The 25774-nt window shown below is 35.3% G+C and overlaps 1 protein-coding gene across 3 annotated transcripts in view; it reads right to left on the bottom strand.

Annotated features, from left to right (window-relative positions):
- The window catches only part of LOC100116027 (MATH and LRR domain-containing protein PFE0570w), a 370048-nt gene that overhangs the window by 126951 nt on the left and 217323 nt on the right, over positions 1-25774 (bottom strand). For 2 of the 3 annotated variants that reach the window (XM_031928145.2, XM_031928146.2), the window contains exon 6: positions 9430-10239. The exons of the other annotated variant lie outside the window; for it this stretch is intronic. In XM_031928145.2, coding sequence (XP_031784005.1) covers positions 9430-10239 — 810 coding nt within the window. The remainder of the gene's footprint in view (positions 1-9429; positions 10240-25774) is intronic. 3 annotated transcript variants of the gene reach the window in all.

Below are 25774 nucleotides of genomic sequence, written 5' to 3'. Positions count from 1 at the left end.
TTTCTATTTGAGGATATGATTTATGGTGGTTTCAATTAATTTATTACTCGCTGAATTTGTATTTTGTATTATTTGTTATTGATTTATTTTTAATTGACCCAGAGCACTTCACAGACGTTTGATGTTCGACATTTATCTAATAGTTTCGTTGATAGTATCGTATTTAAAATATGTAGTGTAAAGACTTACAATTATAATCTTAGTAGGTACGCAGGATTTTTCTACGATCCGTACGTGGCCAATACTGATTGAGTTACTCTACACGATTACTCGTGGCAATAAAATATGTTGATCAACTGCACTGCTAACGCCGGAGATTCCACTCGACGGACCTTAGCTTGTACTTCTCTCTACGGTGTGAGTCTGGATTCAAAGGGCTTTCCGGTGATTGTTATGACGAGGGACGGATTTAGCACGCTCCCAAGGTGTTGGACGGATTTAGCACGCTCCAAGCACTAACACAATCAAACACCGCCGCTTCTCCTTAGAATCAACTACAACCGATAGTGAGCAAGTAACTACGCAAAAAGGTTCTTGCGTGGATCGGCTCCAGGGTTTTTAAAGCCTCGGTGTCGATGCAAGCAGTTTTGTAATTTAGATGAAGAAGATCGCGGTCGCCCAATCAGCACCGGCCACACAGGATCGTCGCGTATGTCTTGCAATCGTGTTTCGCGCGCGAGGAGTGCTGACGCGAAGGTCAGAGCACTCGCTCCGATTTTCTGCGCTCGGTAGTGTATTGTCGCAATCGGTACAGCTCTCGTTGGTTTGTGTGTATGTGGATGCCGTCTATTAGGCGTTATACGTATTCGTACTATAGGTATATAAACGTGGGACATTACATATATATATACACACACACACACACATGTGTGTAAATAAACTAGTAATTAACATTAGATCTTATTTAACTAAACAATTAGAATTTATTAACTGTACTTAACGTTCTGATATTTTGTTGAAAATTTGATATGCGGTGATGACACTTTTGATAAGAATTCTGAATTTTATTGTTAGTTAATAACATTTGTTAAAATTGTTTATTATTATTTTGATAATGAGCGTCAGCGGTTTTCTTTCTTAAATAACTAAGCAACTATTTGTTTAGAAATGAAAGATATGCAGAGAAAAAATTCTATTTTCGATTATATAACAGCGGAGGTGAGTGGCTTTGAATACTTATTTGAGGGGACAAGAGGGGAAGATACCGATTTTCAGTGCACGTGCGCGGCTGCAGGCATATAATATCGCCCGATTTCTGCCCCGCCTGAATTTTTCCCAGCGCCTTGGGTCGTAAAACTGGGGACAAGTCGAGTGCTATCTACAAGTTATACTTGCATCCGCCTCTCGGCGTGCAGTCTTGAAGATGTAGATAGGGTGACTCGGATTTTCCGAATAAGTGTATATGCTCATCTTGAAAAAAAAACCCGTGATGCAGACACTTGAGTTTACAACTAGACCTTCCTAGAAGGGCCTGTGGGAGAGTGTCTACAAACTCGACGATACAACGCGGGAGAGATTGTTTTATTTATTCTGGCTATCGTAAAAGTTACATGTGTCTTGGAAGAGACAAGCGCGTACGCATACACAATCTAGTGTACACATGCGTTTGACTTGCATGGCAATTGAAAATATATTTTTTGAGAAAAGAGAAAAAACGGAGACGATAAACAGGCGACGTTACATTACTAACCACTAGACGCAAAGCGCTTACCTTTAATATAACTTTAATCATAACGTTACCCTTTATTCTACGTAATACTATCCAATTTAATTCCGTCCAATCATAGAACGTTATAAATTGTAATTTTATTATTATCTTCTTCCCTCTTGCAAAAAATCCTTTAAATGTTGCACTTCTAAAACTATATGGGCAAGTAAAATTGTATACTCAAGATGTGCCTGTTATCATACGATGTGATAAAATTGTAAATGGGCAAGTTAAATCGCATACTCGAAGATTTACTTGCCATTATACTATATGATGAAATTGCCAAGTGGGGTCAATATACTACAATTCTATAGTTTTGCTATATTCATTAGAAAAAAGGTGTTCCTGTGATCTTTCAAACCTTAATTTGTTTTAAAGTGTTGCTGCAGCCGTATTATATTATAATTTGAAGTATCAACGTAATAAATATGCGTCGGTCTCAAGCCCGATCAACGCAGAGAGAACTTGACATCTTCTACATCTTCTACACCATATTAAAATTATATATTTGGTCAATTTTGTAAAAATCCTGCAAAACTCGTAAAAAGAAAAAAATTAGATCTATTCTACGGTATAAATGTTCATTGAACGTAAATCATTTAGGTTACCGAAAAAAGTCAAATTTATCAAAATTCAATTAGTTTTGAGCAATAAAAGAACTTAAAAAATGTCCGTCTGTCCGTCCGTCCGTTCGGATTTTATTTTTTTGTTTCCATTTATTCCACAAATCTTGATATATTTTATCAATAAAAAACTATTTAATGGTATCGAAAAGTACATATGATAAAAATATACATTCCTACTAAAAAACATTTTCAAGATTTGGTCCAGGTAGATTTAAAGCTGTTAAAATAATTTTAAAAAATAGACGCAATTAATTGATTTTTTTTTTATATTTTTGACATATTATGATATATATATATATATATATATATATATATATTTGTGTCGTCTTTGTTGAGTGCAAAGTACTAATCTACAAGGATACATTTAATTGAGACTTTTTTGATACATTTTTATAACTTTTTTATTTAGTGATTTTGATGCGTGAATCGCCACCATTTTCTTATTTTTCCAATTTAATCGCAACTTTGACAGAAAGTTAAAAAATCTTAGGCGAAGTAATCATTGATCAACTAGTAAATTTAGGATAAGCAAAATATAATACGAATAAAGAAAATATAATAAGAATAATAGTATCGTACGATATTTTATGACACGACGTGCGTAATCCGAGATTTAGGGAATGCATTTTTGCACGAGCATGCGGTAAATCGAGGTTTACGGCAGGGTGTGTCATACAGTGATAATGTTTACCACAATAAGTCAATAATGTTATACCTGTAAACGTTTTACGCATATTAAAAACGTCACGACGTCTAGTTGACGCAATATTGAAGTATCATGAAAATGTGCCTCTATTTTAGCGCGTCCGAAATCCGAGAAAATCCCATAGCTGCTTGTAGCGTGTGTAAATAAGTGCAGCTAATATGTCAGGGAAGACCTGAGCTTTGCGAGCATGCTAACATGCACAGCGAAGAGTGCGTGGTAGGGGGAAAGAGCTGTCGCTGCTTTCGTGACGATCGGTCTGTGGCGCCGCCGTGACGTTCACCGCTCGCCGATTCACGCCCCAGTAAAATGTGTACCCGGCGAGCCTATAGAATTATTCACTCAAAAACTCTCAAGATACTAACTACGTAATTTGCCATGACTATTTCATTTTGTTTATTGGTGAGCGACTAAAATTTTCTCTTTACGTATTTTATTATAACGTCATAAAAACACGATAAGTACAATGAAACGGTCATGGCAAGTTACGTAGTAAGTATCTTGAGAATTCTTCTTAATTGATCTGTATATAATTCAACTTTAAGTTAAATAAGCCCTTTTTTGACCAAAAAAAAATTTTGTTGCTTCATTATGATTAAATATAATAAACTTGACTTTGATTGATTGATCTCAGTTCTTTTGTATCTGTTATTTCGTTGTGGAATATATCAAACTTGCCTAACCTTTTACTTTTTTAAAAGTTAATTTTCTTTTTTATGTTATTAAAGGCGTGTTTTTAAAAAAGTTAAGAAAAATGAGTAGAAATCCAAAGATAACTGTTTTGATTGAGAACAAACTAGTGAACATATAAAACAGCTATTATAAAATGAAAAAAACTGCTTTGAACTATGAAAAAACTGTTGTCTTCACTTATTAATAGTTATTGTCTATTGTATTCATTTTTTTATTTATTTTCTAAATTGTAAAATTGTACACCTGAAAAAAAAATCCAACTGAACTAGCAAACTAAATAAAACTGAAGACAACAAAAGATTACTGTTATCTGTGTCTCAATTCCGATATTTTTTGCTATCATCTAATATAAAAGTTAAAAGTTAAAAATATATCGTTATCATTTAATATAAAAGTAAATATCGTATTATGTATTACATTCTAGTATAGAATATAAATGTTATGATTGTTATAATCTCACAATTTACATTATTTTATAAATGTAAATAAAAAAAAAGTTTAATTAATATGATTTTTTGTTAGATTTGGTTAATATAATTAATACTGTCATCAAATAATTACAAAGAGATTAAAAACATTTTTTTATATTCAAAATTTATTTCTATTTTATTCTATAATTTTAAAGCCGGTCCTGTGTACTAGTAGCTATAAATACTTTTATAGAATGGTGGCTCTATTGAATATATTCATTTATACTGGAATTTCTAGAATTAACTACCATCGAGTGTACTTCTAATATTTAACAGTATATAATAATGACACGTCAAATAACACCGGCACACAAAATAAAAAAAGTTGTCTGCGCGAGAAATCAGACCTATCTATCTTTATGTTTTTCGGGTCGCTGAATTCGAATATAAGGTCAGTTAGGCCCCATCACGTCAGGGTCAAGGTCAGTTGGAGGTCAAATTAAGAACAAAAGGTTTAAAAAAATTAAAATGCCATATATTTATGTTTTTTTGGTTGCTGAATCCGAATCCGGGGTCAGTTTTACCCGATCACGTCAGGTTCAAGGTCAGTTCAAGGTCAAACTGAGAAGAAATGATTAAAAGAAATAAAAATGTCATACATTTATGTTTTTTGCGGTCGCTGAATCCGAATCCGGAGTCAGTTTTACCCGATCACGTCAGGTTCAAGGTCAGTTCGAGGTCAAATTGGGAAGTAACGGTTAAAAAAATTAAAATGCTAGATATTCATGTTTTTTGGTCGCTGAATCCAAATCCGGAATCAGTTTGGCCCCATCACGTCAGGGTCAAGGTCAGTTCAAGGTCAAACTGAGAAGAAACAGTTTAAACCGATTAAAATGTCATATCAAAACTTTCCAAAAATGGAAAAAGATACCGAAAAATTGTAAAAAATCTTATTTAATCACATAATATCTTCCTTGTGTACAGAGAAAAGTTGCTTTCGTTTATATTTTTTTCTTATTTTGCTTTTTTTCCACTAGCTTAGTAACTCTCGATGTCTTTCTTTACTCCTTTTTTCTCTTGTAACGAACTCTTTTTACTTCAAATGACCTATGTAATGGGTTTCTTTTTCTCTTTTTGTTATTTGTTTTAATGTCTCTCTTCAGTGTCCAGCAAAAATCTGCCATCATGTTGACATTCCATCTTCCTTGGTATCGATTCTCCATTACACTTATATCTTGATGAAATCGTTCTCCCTGTTCTTCACTGACATCTCCTAGATTAAGAGGGAAGTAATCAAGATGGGAATGTAAGAAATGCATTTTATAACTCATCAAGCAACCCAAATTTTTGAAATTCTCCAACATTTGTTCAACTAGTTCCTGATAGTTCTCACTCTTTTTATTTCCTAAAAAGTTCTCACGAACAGTTTTAAAACTTTGCCATGCAGCATTTTCTGTGTCGTTTATTTTTGTGATAAATGTTTCGTCTTCAAATAGAGAATGAAAACACTTATTTGTCAATAGTTTATTTCTACATAAAGATAACAAATTGAACTCTGACAAAAAAGTGTTATATAGGTTTTCGCCTCGATTTTACCTCCAGAATCGATTCCCGCATTCAGATTTTGAAAATTATGAATTTTTTTGTAATTTGTTTAAATAATTTGTTATAAACAATTGCAAATGACATAAGAAAAAATACGTATATTTTATTTTTCACTTATGCAAAGGATGGCGCAGTTTGTTTTTTGCTATTCCAGATAGATTTTGCTTGGGACTTGACATGGTCACTTTTTCTCCCCAACATGCAATTGTTTATTCCTACATTACACTAACAAATTGAACTCTGACAAAAAAGTGTTATATAGGTTTTCGTCTTGATTTTACCTCCAGAATCGATTCCCGCATTCAGATTTTGAAAATTATAAATTTTTTTGTAATTTGTATATTTTATTTGTCACTTATGCAAAGTATAGCACAGTTTGTTTGTCGCTATCTCAACCAGTCTTAGCATGGGCTTTAATGGGTTAAGGTAGTTCACTCAAAAAATTAATATTCTTACAGATTGCTGCAATTTTGTAAATATATCCTATTAAGTGCCCTCTATAACGTGGTAAAATTTTTTACCCCCCAAGCGGTATGATTTTTTAAGATATCGGGTCTTGAAGTTGTGTATTTCAACATAGGAAGCATAAGCTAAGTCTTTTTGTTTAATTACGAAGAAAATAAATCTGACATCTTTTTCAAAATCTAGGTCATGATGTAAAATCATAATACAAATCGAGGAAATAAAAATTTGATAGGGCAAGCCATGCTTTTTGAAAAGTTACAATTCCATGCTATCAAGTATATCTATATATGCGCGCAGTGTTTATACCAGCACAATTAATTTGTTAATCGCGAGCGTTTTTTGCTAATCTAATTTTAGAATAAAGAAAAGAGAAAAAAGCAAAGAAAGACAAAGAGGGAAAGTGGAGGTGAAGTGGAGGGATTAATGGAGGAAAAGCGGAGGGGATGAAGACGCGGTAAAGGGAGGTGGAGGCGCAAATCATGATTATTTTTAAAACAATTTAATGTTATTAGATGGAGGGGAATTGGAAGGGATTTCAAATTGAAATCATGCTTACAGCAATATAATATAGAAAGATATATATATATATGTGTGTGTGTGTGTGTATGTATGTATGTATATATATATATATATATATATATATATATATATATATATATATATTGCAACGGCTGAAATTTATTTGATTGCGATTTTAATTTTACGTTAAAAAATTATCTTTTTCCCGGTCATATCATTATCCTTTGCCCGGGGCATCGAGTAAAATAGCTACTACTATGGCTCTCCCACGTGACTTCACTCACACACGCAAGAGACAATGCGATACGTAGCGCGCTATGTTGAGTCAGCAGAGTGAGGACACTCTGCTCGCACATACGCTTCAATTTAGCTTGTATGAGTGAGAGCAACGGCGAGAGTCATGCGCGCAGAGAAAGACGTGTAAATACCAATTCGTTTCTCGCGTCGTTTCAAATGCCCAAGCCGTCGAAAATTCATCTTTCCAAAGAGCAAAGTCTCCCAGCGCGAACAGATACGAACTAACTCTTCAACACGACACATTGTCATACTCTTTGTTTTAACGCAACAAATTCTCGAGGCCACGCGAGCACACTCAAGGTCCTATCCAAAGCCATCTGCATTTCAGAGAGCAACGGCGGGAAGTGTTTATTGTCTTATTTTAAGTTTCAGTGTAAGTGTAGTGATTGAATCGCTCAATAGCGGATTCATGTTTTCAGTGTTTTATGTACAGTGCTAATTTGTAAGTTTCCTTACACTGGCCGGAGGAATAGGCACTCGTGCTAAGCTCCATGCGTCTATTTTACTTGTGCTTATAGAGGTATAGCCACGGCGAAGCTCTGGCACAGTGAATGCGACTTACCAGGCTAACTTAACTAACAACTGCCCCCGTAAGCCAGAGAGGTTGAGTTGCAGTCTAAGTACTAACTACTCTAACTAATCTAAGACTACCATCTTAACTACTCTAACTACTACCACGTAAATCGCTCACGCGATAATTCAATAAAGTCACGCGTAACTAACAAATACGTGAATTTCATATCCAAACCATCGCTAGACTGAGAGAAAAGTGGATGAGCAGCGCCACGAACCTAGTGTATGGCTATACGCTCAGTCCTAGAGCGAGCTGTGCGCCTACTTCGAGAGCGTTACTCGCCCAATCTAGGAAGGATGTGAGATCGTGCTTGCTCGTGCACCGACACATGTTTAAGCATCTATTAAAAATCGGGTGAAAAATATTGCAAACTTTGAAAAAAGTGGTATAACATTATAAACAAAGTATAGAAGGAACCTTCTAGATGAAACTCGAGCATCATACTCATTCAATTGTTAGGTTATACGCATAATATGTCTATGTAAAGCTTGAGCAATTTAAAGGTTAGATATTGTACAAATATACTAATTTTAACGGAAGTTTCATATGTTAATCAAATCCTGCATTGTTTTGCAATGTTTTTTGTGCTTTTACACTAACAGTAAAAGAAAATATTCATTATAGTTCGTAAGCACTCGACATTATACATTACAATACGCATTAGGCTGCAGGGCGTCCAGTCGCAGGCGCGTAACTCGCCCATTTGGGCGAGTTACAGGCCCGCAGATGGTAGCGCTGTTGTACTGCAGTCAGGAAGCGGTGTGCGACACGTTTTGGGACAGCAGCTATCTCATTTTTCTTCCAGTGTAGGTGCTCGCGAGTGTTTCTTTTCTACGCAGCAACGTATAATCTAAACATGCATAACGAATTCCATCGAAATTATTAAATTCAACGTTTTTTGAATACGTAGAGAATGAAACTGTGTTGTCACAAACCACTATATCGTATTAAAGATAATAATTCAAGTGTTGTTTCTCTCTCTGATCTAGTTTCTTTCAAACAGTCGACTATAGTCTCCCATGAACTACAGGCTGTTCAATTGCTGCTGAGGAGTAATCCATGATACATCTAAATGAGATTATTATTTTGTTCGGTTATCATATGACAAAATTTAATCTTTGATTTAAATATAACTAAATATCTCCGTGAAACCTGCGAGGCGCATTCAGAGATATTGTTCTGAATTTAACATTCTGTTATATTAATTGACAATATATTTTTTATTTTACTACCACATTGATGTTATTGCGTTTGAAGTCATTTACCTACCCAAATGCTACACAAGTTTCCTTTGACTATATATATATATATATATAGACACACACACATACACACACACATGTATGTATGTATGCACAGATATACACAGATCTCTGCACATTATTTTCTAATTGGTAGGTTCGTCGATGACGCAATCAAGGTAGTGAGCTCCGTAGCTTTCATTGTCTCAGTGTGAAAACAAATTCTAGACACGAAAAACTATAGAGCGTATTATCTGGTCCCCGTCATCGGTGACCCCATGCACCTAGGCAACATCCATAAGAAATATTGATATCCCCATAATAAAAATCCCTCGTGCCCACTTCCTGAACAATATCATCGGCGACTCTCTCCATCCATGACCATTGTTGATCAAAATATGTATTCTGTAGAGCATTTTCTGGACCGCGTCATTTACGACCTAGTGCTCTTTACAGCTCTTAACCGCTAGGTGTGAGGATTAATGTTATACAAGAATTATAAAAAACTTATTATTCCTGACGATAATCTGTCGAGAACGGCACACAAAATACAAATATTTGGAACATATAAAACATTAAAATACTTACAGCTTGGCATATTTGATAACTCCTTTCTAAGTTAACTGCACCTGGTGGCTCTTTGGTTATATTACGGGGTCGCCCATTGCTATGATCTTTATTTCCATTTTTGGAAGTTCGATGAATGTTATTAATTCCTGCACTACGATTAGTTTTTGATATATTCATCATCATTGGATAATGTGGCTGCTGAGGGTGCAGTGCAGTTATAATTTGGCGAGGTTGTAATGGGAGTAATGTTTGTTGCTGAAGCACTACCGTACTTTGCGTTAACATATTTTGTTGTTGAAAAGTACTTCCACTTACGCTCTTTTGGTTTCTTACTGGTAATTCACTTTCTATACTTTCTTCGACGCTAAAAAGATCTCTTTGATTACAACATAGCAAAGATCCTTGAGAAAAATTATTGATTTTATTTTCTAATTGCTGTGATATGCCAGTGGAATCGTGAATTTGAGATTCAGATGAACTCTGTTCAATTGTAGTTTGAAAGTTAGTTTGTACAAAACGAATGGATTGTAATTGAGGAAATGTAAGAATTGACGAACTTTGACTTGTGTGTACATTTTTCATTAAACGTGAGGTTACAGGCGATGAAAGTCTAAGGGCATCTGGAGTAAAAGAGGTGACTGGTATTTGTACACGAGTAACATTATCAAAAGTTTCTTTACTTGATGATTTCTCTTCTTTTTGAACAACTTTTTTATTTGAATGCAATTCCAAACTATTACAATCATTTATACATGTTACAGTAGTATTCGTCAGTATCGAATTATCTAATGCTGCAGCAACTGAAGGCCAAGGAACTTGAAGGTCTTCCTATAATTAAAAAATGAAAAAATGTATAGAGTAAATATTTGTTATAAATATAAAAAAATACAAAATCAAAATAATATATAGGGTATTTCGAATCAAGATTATATATTAATAATATTGTTTATTCGCGGTTTCACTATGATAGCAATTTATTACCTGAAAAGCGGGACTAAAGTAGCTTTTTAATCTCTCATATATTTTTTGTCCCGCATTTGCGGGAATAAATTAACATTATTTCCTTAAAAAGCTTTATTCTTGCAAAAGAGGGAATGAAGTTACTTTATTCTCGCAAATGAGGGACAACAAATTCTTGATTTCCAAAATGTTTTATTTTTTTTTAAGAATTAATTAATTTTCAAAAAAATTTAATAAAAAAATTTAATTTTAGATACTTTTGAAAATTTTATTTGTATTAGCGTAAGTCCTACTTTTCAAGGGAACAAAGTGGCTACATATTTAAGTCGTAAATGAAGTTCTATATACAACGCAGGATTAAAGTCAATTATTTCCTCGGGTGATTACTGTAAACTACTACAGTAAACCCACCGACGGGAATAATCAACGACTTTCGTCCCTGGTTGCATAATGTACTATCAATTTTATTAAGAGAAAAGCGTAAGGAAGTGTATAATTTAATAATAAATAATGATAATTATAGTTACGTAAATAATAATCATAATAATCTTTCAAAGACGTAACGTTGACCTAGTAGAAAATTCCCTCACACCAGTCTCCATCTGAGCCATCATAAGTAACCTAAATAGTTACTTATTTTGGAGCTTATTTAAGAAGATAATGAGTGTGAGAAGGGGAGAGAGAGAGAGAGAGAGAGAGAGAGAGAGAGAGAGAGAGAGAGAGAGAGAAAAGCTATGTATACGTGTGTGGTATGTGCCAAAAAAAGATTGTGTGAAAATCAGCACTACGCGACTTAGCTGATAAGAGTCGTGTAAACGGTAAAAGAGAGATAGCGCCAGAACGTGAGTACGAGGAAAATTTTTTTGCAGTCAAGAAAATTCATGGTATTGTCGGAATTTTCAGTCAGAGGAGTTCGTTTTGTTATCCAAGTGAGTGATTAAATAGACCTTCTTTCATGCCAGGAAGTAGCGTAGAAAATCGTTTATTCCAAGCGTGTTTAAAAAAGTTCAAACTTAAGCGGAAAAATCACCATTTTTTCTATATGGGAGAAAACAGGTAATTTTTTCCGCTGCAAGCAGGTGTTTTGGGATTTTCGTGACAAAATCATTCATCTCCAAGTAGAAACAAGCTAGTATAATGAAATTTGGTAAGCTATAAGATGAAGTATTCTAGATTATGGGAAAATAGTCTTGATAATCAAATGTTGTTACATAATCTCAAAAATGTATTAATTAACATGCGAAGCTTCGAAAAATAGATGAAATAAATTTCTGCACATGTGTTTTAATTTTTTTTCATGCTAAATCAAACTAGCGTAACTAAATTGTCATAGAATGGTCTCTTTAAGGTCCCTCTTCACACTCGATATAGATATACTAATATATCTAGTAAACGGAGAAAAACTATGGTCTCGTTGCTCTATTAAATCTCGGCAAAGAAATAATATTTCGACCTCAAAAAATTACCATCGATAGATTATAATGTGTAGATACCGCAAATACGAGCTCCGGCTGCGATTCTTTAACAATATCAGGAAAAATCATTAAAATTTGCATCTTCATAGGACTTTTGGGTTAACTGTCAACAACAACAACAAAAATGCGCATCGGTGAAAATTCGGCACGAGAATGGTTATACAGTTCTAAGAACATGCAAATTTTAAAGATTTTTCCTGGATTATTGTTAAAGAATTGCAGCTGGAGCTCGTATCCGCGGTATCTATAAATATCGTTTCCTCGCCGAGATTTAATAGAGTAACAAGACCATAGTTTTTCTCCCTTTATTAGATATATTAGTATATCTATATCGAGTGTGGAGAGGGACGCAAATTATTGCTTAAAATCATGTTATTTATATTTAAAATGCTTATTAGCAAATATTTGGACTTCAAAACAACTTTTATTTGACTTCTATACGCGGTTCCCAATGTATTTTTTCACGCTAAATCAAACCACCGTAGCTAAATTGCCATAGAACGGAACCCTTAGAAGAAAAACGCAATTACCGCGTTTTCCCCGATTAAAACGACGTAAAATTCATATTTTAGCCATTGGTGCTTCAAAACTACTTTCATTTGATTTCTATACATGGTTGTCCATGTATTACTTCACGATGTCAAGTACCGTCAGTCAACTACCGTAGATCAATTGCCATAAAATAGCCCCCTTAGGATAAAAACGCAAATTACCTCGTTTTCCTCGATTTAACCAAATTAAAATTCTCATTTTCGGCTATTCGTGCGTCAAAACTAGTTTTATTATAAAAAAATACTATATATTGTCATTTTATAAGCATATATAATATTCCGTTATCAGTGAAGATGGAATCAGTTATGGCAACTAAGAAGACATCTAAATAATGGATGCTACTGTCGTTCCATATTTGATACATTAATTCAACATGTAAAACTTACATATATTTAAACACACACTCACACACATATACACACCCAAGAATCACCACAGAGAAACTACTGCCTACATGCAAAAGGGTTGAGAGCAACAAGGCTCCAGGCTTGGATAGCATACTCAATATTGCATTAAAACAAACTATGCATGCACGTCTCAATGTCTTTGTAGACCTGTACAATTCATACCGATCACTCTCCATGCTGGACACTCCGGGCAAGAGTTTAGAGCGTATAATTAGCGTAGGAATGGACCAAGTTATTTTAGAATCAGGTGGACTAACAAAATATGAATACGGCATCCGGAAAAAACACTTCACTTTTGACACCATAAACTTAGTAGTCGACACCGCTAGAACTGCAATAGAAGGAAAGAGATAGACAGCAGGAGCCAAGAAGTACTATGCTATTGCTGCACTGGATGTCAATACGTTTAACTCAGCCAACTGGGGCAAGATACACGAGGCACTACGAAAAAAAGCAGTACCCATATGTATAAGAAGGATTATGTCTGACTACCTAAAAGACATACCCTATTGTATGACAGTCAGTGCTTGCCCCATCATTGTGGAACATCACGTACGATGGAGTACTCAGGCTAGAGAGCTACCGGAAGGGGCAACGGTTGTAGGATTTGAAGATGACATTGCAGTAGTGGTGGTAGCAAAGCAAAAGGTGACGGAAATCGCTAACGAGGAGTAGGTATAATCCACGATTGGCTAAAGCAGACAGGACTTAAGCTTGCTATCCATGAAATAGAGGGTATCCTTATATCTAGTAGGAAGAAAATAGAAACAATAACACTAACGGTGGACGGACATGAAATAGACTCCCAGCCGATTATTTAGTATCTGGAAATCACCATAGACGCCAGACTAACGTTTAAGCAGCATCTGGAGAGGGTAAGCTTACTGCCTTATTGGCAGCAGAAGTCGGTGCTTCACTTTCGCAGCTAATGCCAAATGTAGGTGGACCAAGGCTGGGTCGAAGGTTTGGCCTAGCCAGTGTAACTACATCAATTATGTTATACGGTGTCCCAATATGGGCAGACACCATGTTGGTAAAGTCCTACGCACGAAAGCTGCCAACAATTTATTGGAGAAATGTATTGCGGGTCGCTTCTGCCAACCGAACAGTATCAGAAGATGCAGTGCGCGATATTCCATGTATGCCGTCTATTGACCTGCTAGCAATAGAAAGAAAGAATATATAGAAAAACAGTCCGTGTAGTAACAACACTCAAAAGAAAGTTTGGAAATCCGCGAAGAAACAAACCCTAGCTAAGTTGCAAAGACGATGGGACTTCAGTGGAAAGGAGCGATGGACGCACCTGGCTGGACCAATAGACGACACGGGGAAGTGTATTACTACCTTACGCAGTTTTTGAGCGGACATGGGTGTTTTCGAGCATTCTAAGTGTTACCTTCAGACTAGGGTGACCCCTCAGTCAAGGATGACACCTATGCTAGCGTCGAAGGATGGCTGGTGCGCAGTAAACAACTACGTAAGGACCATTCTCAAGAAGGTTAAAAATGACGAAGAGAATAGAAGGGAAGGACAAGACGAAACAGCCGAGTAAAACTGTTGCTAGACGAAAGCTACTAGGTAATAGATACAAAACGCTCCTCGGACTGATGCAGAGGAACGTAGGTAACTGAGTTGAGCACAGACTCCCTCACCCGATGCAAAGGAACGCAGGTGTCGGGGTTGAGTCTGTCCTGAGGATCACCGGTCGATGCTGCTCGAAGTAGACGGCTGGACGATGCAAAATGAAGGAGACGGCAGGACGATGCAGAATGAAGAAAACAAGTTTGACCCTGAACCTTTTATCACCTTGGTGAATAGGAGATGTATGGAAATGTCAATCTAGAAGTATTGTTAAACTAACTTGATTAACTAGCAAAACATTGATTAGGATTCCCCTAATTTTAGTCTCAAATATATTATTATTTGATTTAATAAGATACAAGCCATTATTAAATCAAAACTAAACAATAGGATATTACTACATTGACCGTTGCCAGTCCTTACAAATAATAAAACTATAGTGTTTAATTTTCAAATCAAATCTTCGTTTTGAACTATTTAGAGAAATAAGTTAGGAACTAAATTTAATTGCGTGTCAAACCTCCAAATTTGTTTTCAAATTATAAAAAATGTTAAGCCTTATCAAATTTCTTTTCCGACGCCCGCCCAAGCAATAGTCCTGAATAAATAAATACTAAATATGAAGTAACGAAAGTAACATCTTTGTAAAAGAAAGTCTAAATAAGAGTTTATTTTTGAATTTTCACTCATAATTTTGATTAACCCGCAAATCTAATAAAAACAAAACGTCAAATTTACTTTTGTCTCTTTAAGCATAGAAATAAATCTTTTTTAACAGTTTGCACATCTTTATGAGAGCAATTAATCTTGTTTAGTTACTTTATCCATTGACGTGTGTTCAACTTACAATGCTAGTTCTGGTGAAACATAATTAATTACAATTAAGATAAGCATTTAAATGCAATTCTAATAAAAATCAAGGGATATATTTGTGGGGGTCAGCGCTTGATTCGGCGCAAGTAGAATCTGCACCCCGAGTCCTACTCTGACTAGCACCGTTGCTGTCATGTTCTTATCCGAGCGCCTTTCAGCGCGCGTAACGACAAAGCATTCAGAGAAGTGCGCTTGTACAGCTATTGTTGGCTTGGTTGTCAAACAGACCAGTCGCTCTGAGAAAGTGTAAATAGATTGGAGTCAAATAAATCTCAAGCCGTATCGATATTTTTGAGTGTGCGAGTCTCTTCCTTCCTCACACCTTATTCCGCGATAATCCTGAATGTCAGGGCGCGAAGAAGCATATTCGTAATTAAGTGTTAAATATTAAAGCCCATCGTGCTCTAAACATATATGTATAAGTATATAATTAATTATAATTTTTTAATAAACCATTAATTATTACTAAACATTCTGTTCACTTTAAGGTATCGTTTACTTGTATCAATTAAAAATCATTTTGTTTATTAATAGTATTTGAATTCATGTTAATGAAAAGACTAGCATAAATTAGTCTTGTATACCTATTACTTTCAAAATCTGAAATGTTAACATTATCAAAATCAAAACTGTGTAAAGGGTTATTATTTATGTGTGTCGAAATCAGCAGTACTTTATCATAAGGAGTTTTTGTGCCCCTTGCTTTAAAATTTCTTTTAGTTGTATCAATGTAACCAGTAATGAGTAGCAGAACAATTATTGCATTGAAATTCATATATAACATTAGTTTGACTCCATTTGTCTAAAATATCTTTATATTACTTAACAATATTATCCAATTTATGTGTCACTAACAGAGCAGTGTGTAGGCCATATATTTTTAAACGTTGATCTACAAGTATAGACAAATTTTGCATGAAATAGTTAAGAAACTATGTGTGCTGGTATCTTGTTTAATAGTTTGTGTCTTATTTATAAGATAATTCTTTTTTCTCATGCGATAATAGATACAAGATTCAATAAAGTGTAACGGATAATAATTGTTGATCAACATATTTTTAATTTTTATATTGTCAATTTGAAAAGAGTCATGAAAAAGTAATATTGCTCTGTCTACCTAGAGGAGCCACGTTTATTATAATTTGAGTGGACGGCTATCACCGAGCGTGCAGAAGGCACGACACAGCCGCGTTATAGACTGTAACTAATGTACGATTTCGATCTATTCAGGCATTTTTTTATTTTACCGTCAATTAATTTTGATGAAAAATGTGTGGAACTATTGATAGTGAAAGTAATTGAACGAAGAGGGTAATTAAGTTTATGTATCTTTGGTAAACCATAAGCTCTATGTAAAACTGTGTTAGTTTGAGTTAACAGTTTTTTTATTATTTTTATTATATTTACTACGTTTTATTGATAAAAGTGCTAAAGTTAATATAATTCAACTCAGTCTCATCAATGACGACATGCCTATATGTGTTGAAAATGCTAGAGAACTAGGTGGAATTACTGACCTCGTAGAAATGACCCTTGGATCAGCGTACTTCGAAATTAAAAATACGCCAGTAAAATTCCAAAACGTGACAAATGACTTCCCCCGAATGTACGATAGAATGCTACGAAAAAATTATCTAAAGAAGAGGCAGTTATATCGTATGATAACAATGCACTAATGGTAAACGGAGATATGATGTACCCTACACCATTTTTAGGTCATGAAAAAGAACATAATGTCAAATCGAAAGGCAGCAAATCTAAAACCATTAACGGGATTAATGATTTATTAAAAGTGGACTAGTTTCAAGAAAGAGAAAATCCAAAAGAAACAAGTTTGTCAAATATTGAATTGGGCCAAAATATAAAGAACAGCATAAGATATGCCATCAAAGCGAAAACCAAGCACGTTGTGAAGATCAATCAAATTCACAGTAATTTGAAAGAAGGATATATTTCAAAAATTGACATAGGAAAGAAAAATGTGTTCCTAGGAGGAAAAGTAGTGATAAAAGACCATAGCACATGCGAGATGATAGCCATAAAAACCAGTGAAAGGAATGTGACAATAGAAATTGACCCAAAGGAATTGATGCTTTTCAAACGAAAGCTCACTTTCTAGAAGAACATGATAGCGACTTTGATGGTGAAGTGATAGTGCAAAAAATTAAGAGGTTAGAAATGGTGAAAGCATCCATCCGCAGGCAACATTTAAACAATGAAGAGTTGAAGATTGTTGATAGAATAATGGAAGACTATTGATAAATTTGTGCTCCCAGGAGACCTATTACCCTGTACGGACATGATTGAACACCGAATACTTTCAGAAAATTATGTACCTATAAGCACGAAACAATATCGCCATTATTCTCAACACAAACAAGTGGTGAGAGACAGCGTGACAAAGAAATTAAAAGACAAAATCACGAGAGAATCGAATTCTCCTTGCAATTCTCCTATTTGGATAGTACCAAAGCAACCAGATAGTTAAAGTAATTCAAGACGGCGCATGGTAATAGATTTTACAGAATTCAACAAGAAAACCATAAGAGATACATATCCACTTTCAAATATTGCTGATATACTGAACTAATTAGAAGGAGTCACTTACTTCAGCGCCGCTTGGCGCTAGGTCTCAACATCGCTGACGCTGTTCACACCAGCACTCGTTAGCGCTTCTCTCTCTCTCTCTCTCTCTCTCTCTCTCTCTCTCTCTCTCTCTCTCTCTCTCTCTCTCTCTTACCCACAAGTACTCTTGAAGCCGCGGATTCCCGGTTTCTGTCTCATTATCTCGCACCCTCTCACACACGAAGAAACTTACCTTGCGGCACGTCGTCCGTGATGGCTCCTCGTCTCCGCGGCCTCTAAAAGCTTCGCTGGCCCAGAGGCTGACTTTCCGTCGGGATGTACCTTCTCACTCCCTCTTTCCCCGATCCGATGCTTCCGCCTCCTCGTCGCCGTGCTGGTGCTGGATGGACTCTTAAAAGAAAGCAGGGTCTCCTCGATACAGCTTCTCTTTCAAACAACACACAAAACTTGCGCTTGTACATCTCTTTGAATCGTCGGCCAGTGTCGATGAGAGCTTACAAGATACTGCTCACCCGACGTGCAACACTACGGGCTAACGGCCAAACTAAGACGCGCTCTGATTGTTTGCTCGCGCCACGGGAACCAATCAGAGTGGCCGTTCTCGCCATCCGGAACGTAAACGCTGGTTCGCCTGGCCTATAAATTCATAGAACGCGTGCCCTTGCCTTTGACAGCTATCGCTCGACTTCTTGCAAGCCGGCCGGTGTGTCACAACTCGACTAGAGACTCTGCTACATTTCTACGCCACTGCGACGCACCGCAATGCAAACAAAATCACAAGGACTCTTGTACAGATAATCTCAGCAGAGACACCAGCTACTAGTGAAACAGAAATTACCGATGTAACTGCGGATACAGAAAGTGAAAGTACAACAAAAGCAAAACTATCTCTAACAAGGATATTCTGACTATCATCCACAGCATTGGCTGTAGTGACACCGACTGACTTCTTTTACCAGACCCATGATACAGGAGACTACAAATTGAACATGCAGAATCTAGCGACACAGAAGTAAAAAAGAATTCGCTTTGTTAACGCACCATCAGCGCCAACTTGTGTACAAAAATTGTAAATTTCGCGTGAGTACATACGTTTTCACATAAAAAATGGAAGAAGTTAACGAAAAAAAAATTAGGACATTGGTGTTGTGTGCCACAGTACAAATTTGATAACAGTAGGTCACTCCACAGATTCCCCAAAAATGAAAAATTGCGCAAGAAATGGGCAATTGCTTGCAAGATTGGGAAAAATATAACCCCCAATATGTGCGTCTGCTCCAACCATTTTCGACGCAAGGATTATATGCCCCGTAAGTTTGTTTCAAAAAGTTCTTGTTTGAGATCAGTACACGTAGCTTCTTGTATACTTGAAATAGAAACTCTTAAAATAGAAAAAAAACTGTATTGAAAATTGTCATACATACTATGATAATGGTACGTACCTGTTTAAGTACATAAAAACACCCACACAGTGCTTACATTTTCCACTCTGTCCAGCTGGACACGAAGACAAGCAGTCGATCTTTAATTTGAAATTTACTCTAAACAAATTTACTTTTATTTCATGAGGCTTGTCATAAATAGTAGACGACGAGAGACACAGAGCAACAAGATTGGTAATGTTTAGGATGTTTGGGGTTCGTGTCCAGCTGGACAGAGTGGAAATGTAAGTACTGTGTGGGTGTTTTTATGTACTTAAACAGGTACGTACCATTATCATAGTATGTATGACAATTTTCAACAGACGCACATATTAGAGGTTATATTTTTCCCAATCTTGCAAGCAATTGCCCATTTCTTGCGCAATTTTTCATTTTTGGGGAATCTGTGGAGTGACCTACTGTTATCAAATTTGTACTGTGGCACACAACACCAATGTCCTAATTTTTTTTTCGTTAACTTCTTCCATTTTTTATGTGAAAACGTATGTACTCACGCGAAATTTACAATTTTTGTACACAAGTTGGCGCTGATGGTGCGTTAACAAAGCGAATTCTTTTTTACTTCTGTGTCGCTAGATTCTGCATGTTCAATTTGTAGTCTCCTGTATCATGGGTCTGGTAAAAGAAGTCAGTCGGTGTCACTACAGCCAATGCTGTGGATGATAGTCAGAATATCCTTGTTACTGTTATCAAATTTGTACTGTGGCACACAACACCAATGTCCTAATTTTTTTGTTAACTTTTTCCATTGTTTATGTGAAAACGTATGTACTCACGCGAAATTTACAACCTACCTAGGTTTCCATTCTTGGCCACTAGTTGGCGCTGATGGTGCGTTAACAAGGCGAATAGTAAAAACGAAGATCCACAGATAATCAAAACAAAACAATAAGTAACATTGAAATGAATGTATGTCCAGTAATAGTATCCGGTACCGAAGTCAACATTGAAAATGAAGAAATGAGATTCAGGATGCGTGAGTTAAATCTACATTATAGAGTCGAACTTATGGACGAAGTGTTAGGAGAATGAATAAGGAAGCTGATTGACCAAACTCAACCAAAACTGCAAATATGACTAAATAATAATCATGACTCTATTAGACTAAGAATTTTCGAGCGAAAAATATGTTTTCCCACAAAAGAATAGAATTGTAGAAAAACCAACTATCAAGACAACAGACCCTATCGCCAACAGCACGGCACATCCCAAAACCCAAAACCAAAAGGACAGAAGGCATATTAACGGAAATTGAGAAAGCAGAAGACTCCACAATTGATATAAAGTACTCTTAGTGAACAGAAATCACAATAACTTTCCTATTACCTACAAAGTCTGATCAAGAATCAGTAAATAAACGATATGACACTCCGGGAGCAAGTGTGAAAATGAATCATGGCTCAACTACTAACCACGGAGGTACGCAGATAATATCACGAGAGAATATCAGTGCGTTACGACAGTGTTTCACGTACAAGAAAGATAATTAGTATATTTCATTTCAAAATATTGTGAAAATACATCACCCATAACAAGATTGCTCATAAAAATCGGAACAATAGACCTGTCATATAATAAAAATAAGAAACCAAAAATAAGACAAGTCATGGCGACCCCTTACAAAAATCACAGTATTTTATCCATAATTGTAAAAGAAAAATATTTCAACAGAATCGGCAGAGAATCATTAAACAATAGACTTAAAAATTTAATAAAAATTCTAATGAATAGAAAAGCAATGAGTTTTAAAATATCTAGAAGAGGATATTCAACAGATTAATTTAGACCAGGACTTCAGACAGAATTATTAATGAAATACTAGCAGGGCCACCTCAGTCCTATCGTCGCTAGGTTAATTAGGTATATATATATATATATATATATATATATATATATATATATATATATATATATATATATATATACATACATACATACATATATATATATAGCTCTGAAAAAAATGTTAAAGTAATAGGATTACAATAATAATAACTATAAAAAATTAAATATTACGCTATTAAAAATTTTAATGAATTTTCAATAACAAATTGGATGCCATGTTCGATTTCAATTTGGATGAATCAGCAATTACGGAGAATGATTTAGGTAGCATGTGTGAAATATGTGAATTCTGTAATGCTAAACATTTAAAATTTAAAATATGATGTAATAAAAAGTTTTCTAATTGTTGCAGTAGAGGACACGTTGTATTATCTGACAATATCACTTATCCTTAACGTTTAAAATAATTAGTTTCTGGAAATACTGACAAAAGTAAACACTTTTTGAATAATATTAGATAATATAATAATGCACTTGCCTCCGCAAGTTTTGCAGCTAAATTTAACGCTCTTTTTGGGAAAGGCCCTTAAGTTATTCGAATAAGTGGACAAATTTTCTACAATATTTATAATATATGTGTCATTTTCTTTAATGCTATTAAAGAAATCAGATAATTTTTTTCGACAAGTAAACATGTACGCTAAATCATACAAAATAATGCACGAAGTCGAAATTAAAGAACAAAATCGTTTGAAAAACAACAACGTTTAGTTCAATCGTAAAGAAATTATAATGTATTTAACACGCAATTCTAATCGTAATAAACGTAGATATAACGCAGATAAAAGGGACAAAACACCTTTAAACTTCGAAAAAATAGATTTTTTTATTGCTTATTTTGACAGGAAATGTTCCGTAGAACACGCAATTAATAAGCAAAATACTAAAACAACATTTTTATCGTTTTTTCGTAAAATTGCGTATTTTTAATTTTTTGTCTAATACAACTAATAATTTTAATTTTAAGTTTTATGAATTCAATCTAAATAAAATTTTTATTGTAAATATTAAAAATACTATTATTTTACCGTAGTATATACGTATATTATGCTCCGCATACATATTTTAGTAAATAAATTAGTGCGTATTGATAGGATTTTTTTGCGTTATTTTCGCGATAAATTTCTATTTTCGCTTCTTATATAAGGCTCCGATGGATATGTAGGGACATTTATTCGAAATCAAATACCGCGCGCCCGCGCGCCACCTGTGGGCAGGTTAGAATCAATGTGTCGGAGAAGGACAGAGCGACCGTTCCGCGGTTTTGCTATAGCAGACATAAAATATTTAAACATAGCTGATAAAATACGGAGATGTGATTTACACTGTGTAAACACAGCTGATATCTAAGTACATAAATAAAGCTGATATTTTTCAAAAGCGTTTTAGAACTAATCTAAGTAGTGTTTATAGTGTTTTCGGGGTTGTAGCTTATAGCTTATAACCCTAAAAAGAACAAAAGTGAAGTGTTAGTGTAAAAGCAGAGCAATGAATTTATTTAAAAAAGTGTGAAGTGTTGTGATTTTAAAAATATGTGTGATAATCGAGATGCCAAGGGAAGGTTTGCCAGTACCCACCCTGACAAGAAGTACTCTCAAGGAAGAAGCAAGAAGAGACCAAGAAGATTTTTAGGAGCAACATGCGAGGAACAACCTGCCAACAAGACAAGACCTTCAAGTTCAGCAAGAAAAATACATACTCCAGCAGCGGAACCTCTGAGGTCAGGAATAGATTGATTGATATCAACATTCTATTTCCTGCTCTCGAGGAACTTTTGATTTGCAAACAATGCAAGAGTCAAGTTAAACTTGACGAATCTAAAGCTCAAGGATTAGGATTCAAGATTGAAGTAGTATGCACTGAATGTGGTCAGTTGGCAGCTATGAACTCATGCAGAAAAGTTGGCGTCAAGAACCATGCTTGGGAGAACAACAGAAGAGCAGTGCTTACTTTTCGTGCTCTTGGACTTGGACACGCTGGTCTATCAACATTTTGTGGGTTGATGGACTGCTTGAAACCCATGGCTCAGTCTGCATATGATACAATCAACGAACAATTTAGTGAAGTGTGTGAGAAAGTTGACAAGGACTCTATGAAGACTGCAGTGATAAGAAAAAGCTGCTACAGAGACTGGAGCACCTGGACTGAACATATCTGGAGATGGTTCCTGGAGAAAAAAGGGCTTTTCGTCGTTGCAAGGATTTGCAAGCATCGTGGGACACTACACAGGCAAGGTTCTGGATGTTGCTATAAAAAATAGCTTCTGCAAGGCATGCTCAGCGTGGGAGAACCGTTTACAGACTGCAGAATATAAAGAGTAGTACGAGAAACACGAACCAAACTGCACTGCAAACTACAAAGGTAGTGCAGGTAAGATGAAAGTGGATGGCATCTATGAAATTTTTTAACATTCAGAAGAGGAGTATGGTGTCAAGTACCACCGCTACATTGGAGATGGAGACTGCAAAGTGTACAAGACTGTAAGTGAAAGTAAGCCTTATGGCGAAGAATTTGTTGTGGAGAAGGAGTGCATCCAACATGTGCAAAAGAGGATGGGTACTCGCCTCCGAAACCTAGTGAAGTCTTTCTCTGGGAAGAAGCTTCCAGATAACAAGCCTATTGGCGGAAGAGAAAAACGTGACTCACTGGAAAAGTGATTGACAAGTTGTCGACTTTCTATGGCAAAGCTATTAGAAGTCATCCAGATTCCATTGACAATATGTATGCACAATGTATGACGTAATGCAATCTGGGCAACTTTTAATCACATGCAGTCAACTGACGCAAGCCAATGCATCAGTTATGCCCACCAGGACGCGACAGTTGGTGCAAGTGGCAAGCAGCCAAAGCTGCAAAAACCCTCAGAAGCTTCAGCCACAAGAACAGCCTTCCGACTGTGGTTATGGATGCAGTGAGCCCAGATTATGACGAATTGTCGAAACCAGAATTACTAGAAAGATGTCTTGGAGGTTTCACACAAAACTCTAATAAGAGTTTTAATAATTGTCTATGGAGATTAGTCCTCAAGACATCATTCAGTGGTTTGACAGTCTTCAAAATTGGTGTAAATGCAACAGTAACCATGTTTAATGATGGTCGTTCTGGTTTGCTCAGGATTCTGAAGCAGTTTGAGGTGGCACCTGGACACGCTGCTGCAGAGTGGGCAAACTCTGCCGGTACCCAGAGGATCTTCCATGCTGAGCGACAAGTCCAGGCCAGCACCAAGGAAGCACGAACCCTCAGAAGGAGAGCCAAGGTTTTACAAGAAGAGGATTCTTACGCTGCAGGTGCAAACTAGGCAGTGTGCACTGAAATATCTTGAAGTAAAAGGCCTTGTAATGACTACGAAAAAAGATAAGTATACTTTTCTGTATTGCTTTAGTTCATTTATATGAAATTAAAATATTGATTTATTTTATCTTTTTCAGCTGACCCAGGTAACACTAACCTGCTTGGTGACATTTGGAGGTCAGACTGGTAATTTTCTACCAGTTTCAACTTGAAGGTTTAATACAGTAACCAAAAGAAAAGATAAGTATAAAGTGTTATAATCAAAACATCACACGAGTCTGAAAATGCCACTCCTCCCTTGTTGCACACCGTACTTTTTATGATAAGTGCACGAATAAGCCACTTATCATACATATGAAAGGAATAGGGAATTCGAGGACTTTTCAAAGTAAAACAATAGTATATTGAAAATTTCGAAAATTTATAAACTTTTTGAAATTCTGAAAATTTTTTAAATTTTAAAAATTTTGAAAATACTTATATAGACACACACATCCATCGGATAGGCTGCAGAGTGAGGAAAAAACTTTTTCTTCCCAAGGGAGTAGTTTTTTCCCGCTGCTAAGAAAAACTCGATTTTCCATTCATTTTACATGCATGAAAAGTGGCCTTTTTCGTGCACGTATCATGAAAACAATATTTCAATGCTACAATTTTAATGTCATTAATTCAGCATAAGAATGCTTTAGTAAAAGTTGAAGGTTCGCGATTATTTTTTTTTTAAATAAAAATCAACACCAATCAAAAACAGATTAATATAAAGGTGTCATAGATCACTTAAAAAATAAAAGTAACGATGTTTCGAAAAGTCCAAAATTGTTTCAATAAAAACAATGTAGCTAATAATTAATTTGTCGTTCCATACAATCCGTATTTATTGTTGAAATTTAATCTCTACATTATATTAAAATTTTATATTTGGTTAATTTTGTAAAAACCCTCCAAAACTCGTAAAAAGAAACAAATTAAAACTATTTTACGGTAAAAATATTCTTTGAAATTAAATCATTCAAGTTACCAAAAAAAATTGAATGTATCAAAGTTCAATTAGTTTTTAGCAGTGCAAGAACTTGAAAAATGTCCGTCCGCCCGTCCGGATTTTTTTTTCATTTATTCCACAAAACTTGATGTATTTTATAAATAAAAAATTATTGATTAGCATAGACAGGTATATGATGACAGGTACATATGATAAAAATATACATTCCTTTAAAACAAAATTTCAAGATTTGGTCTCTAGGTAGATTGGAAGCTGTTGAAACAATAAAAAAAATTGACGCAATAAATTAATTATTTTACACACACACACACACACACACACACACATATATATATATATATATATATATAA

Source organism: Nasonia vitripennis, assembly GCF_009193385.2.
Source record: "Nasonia vitripennis strain AsymCx chromosome 4 unlocalized genomic scaffold, Nvit_psr_1.1 chr4_random0003, whole genome shotgun sequence".
In the NCBI taxonomy this organism is placed as follows: domain Eukaryota; kingdom Metazoa; phylum Arthropoda; class Insecta; order Hymenoptera; family Pteromalidae; genus Nasonia; species Nasonia vitripennis.
Note: the sequence above shows the minus strand (reverse complement) of the source record. Positions and strands in the feature narration are given on the sequence as shown.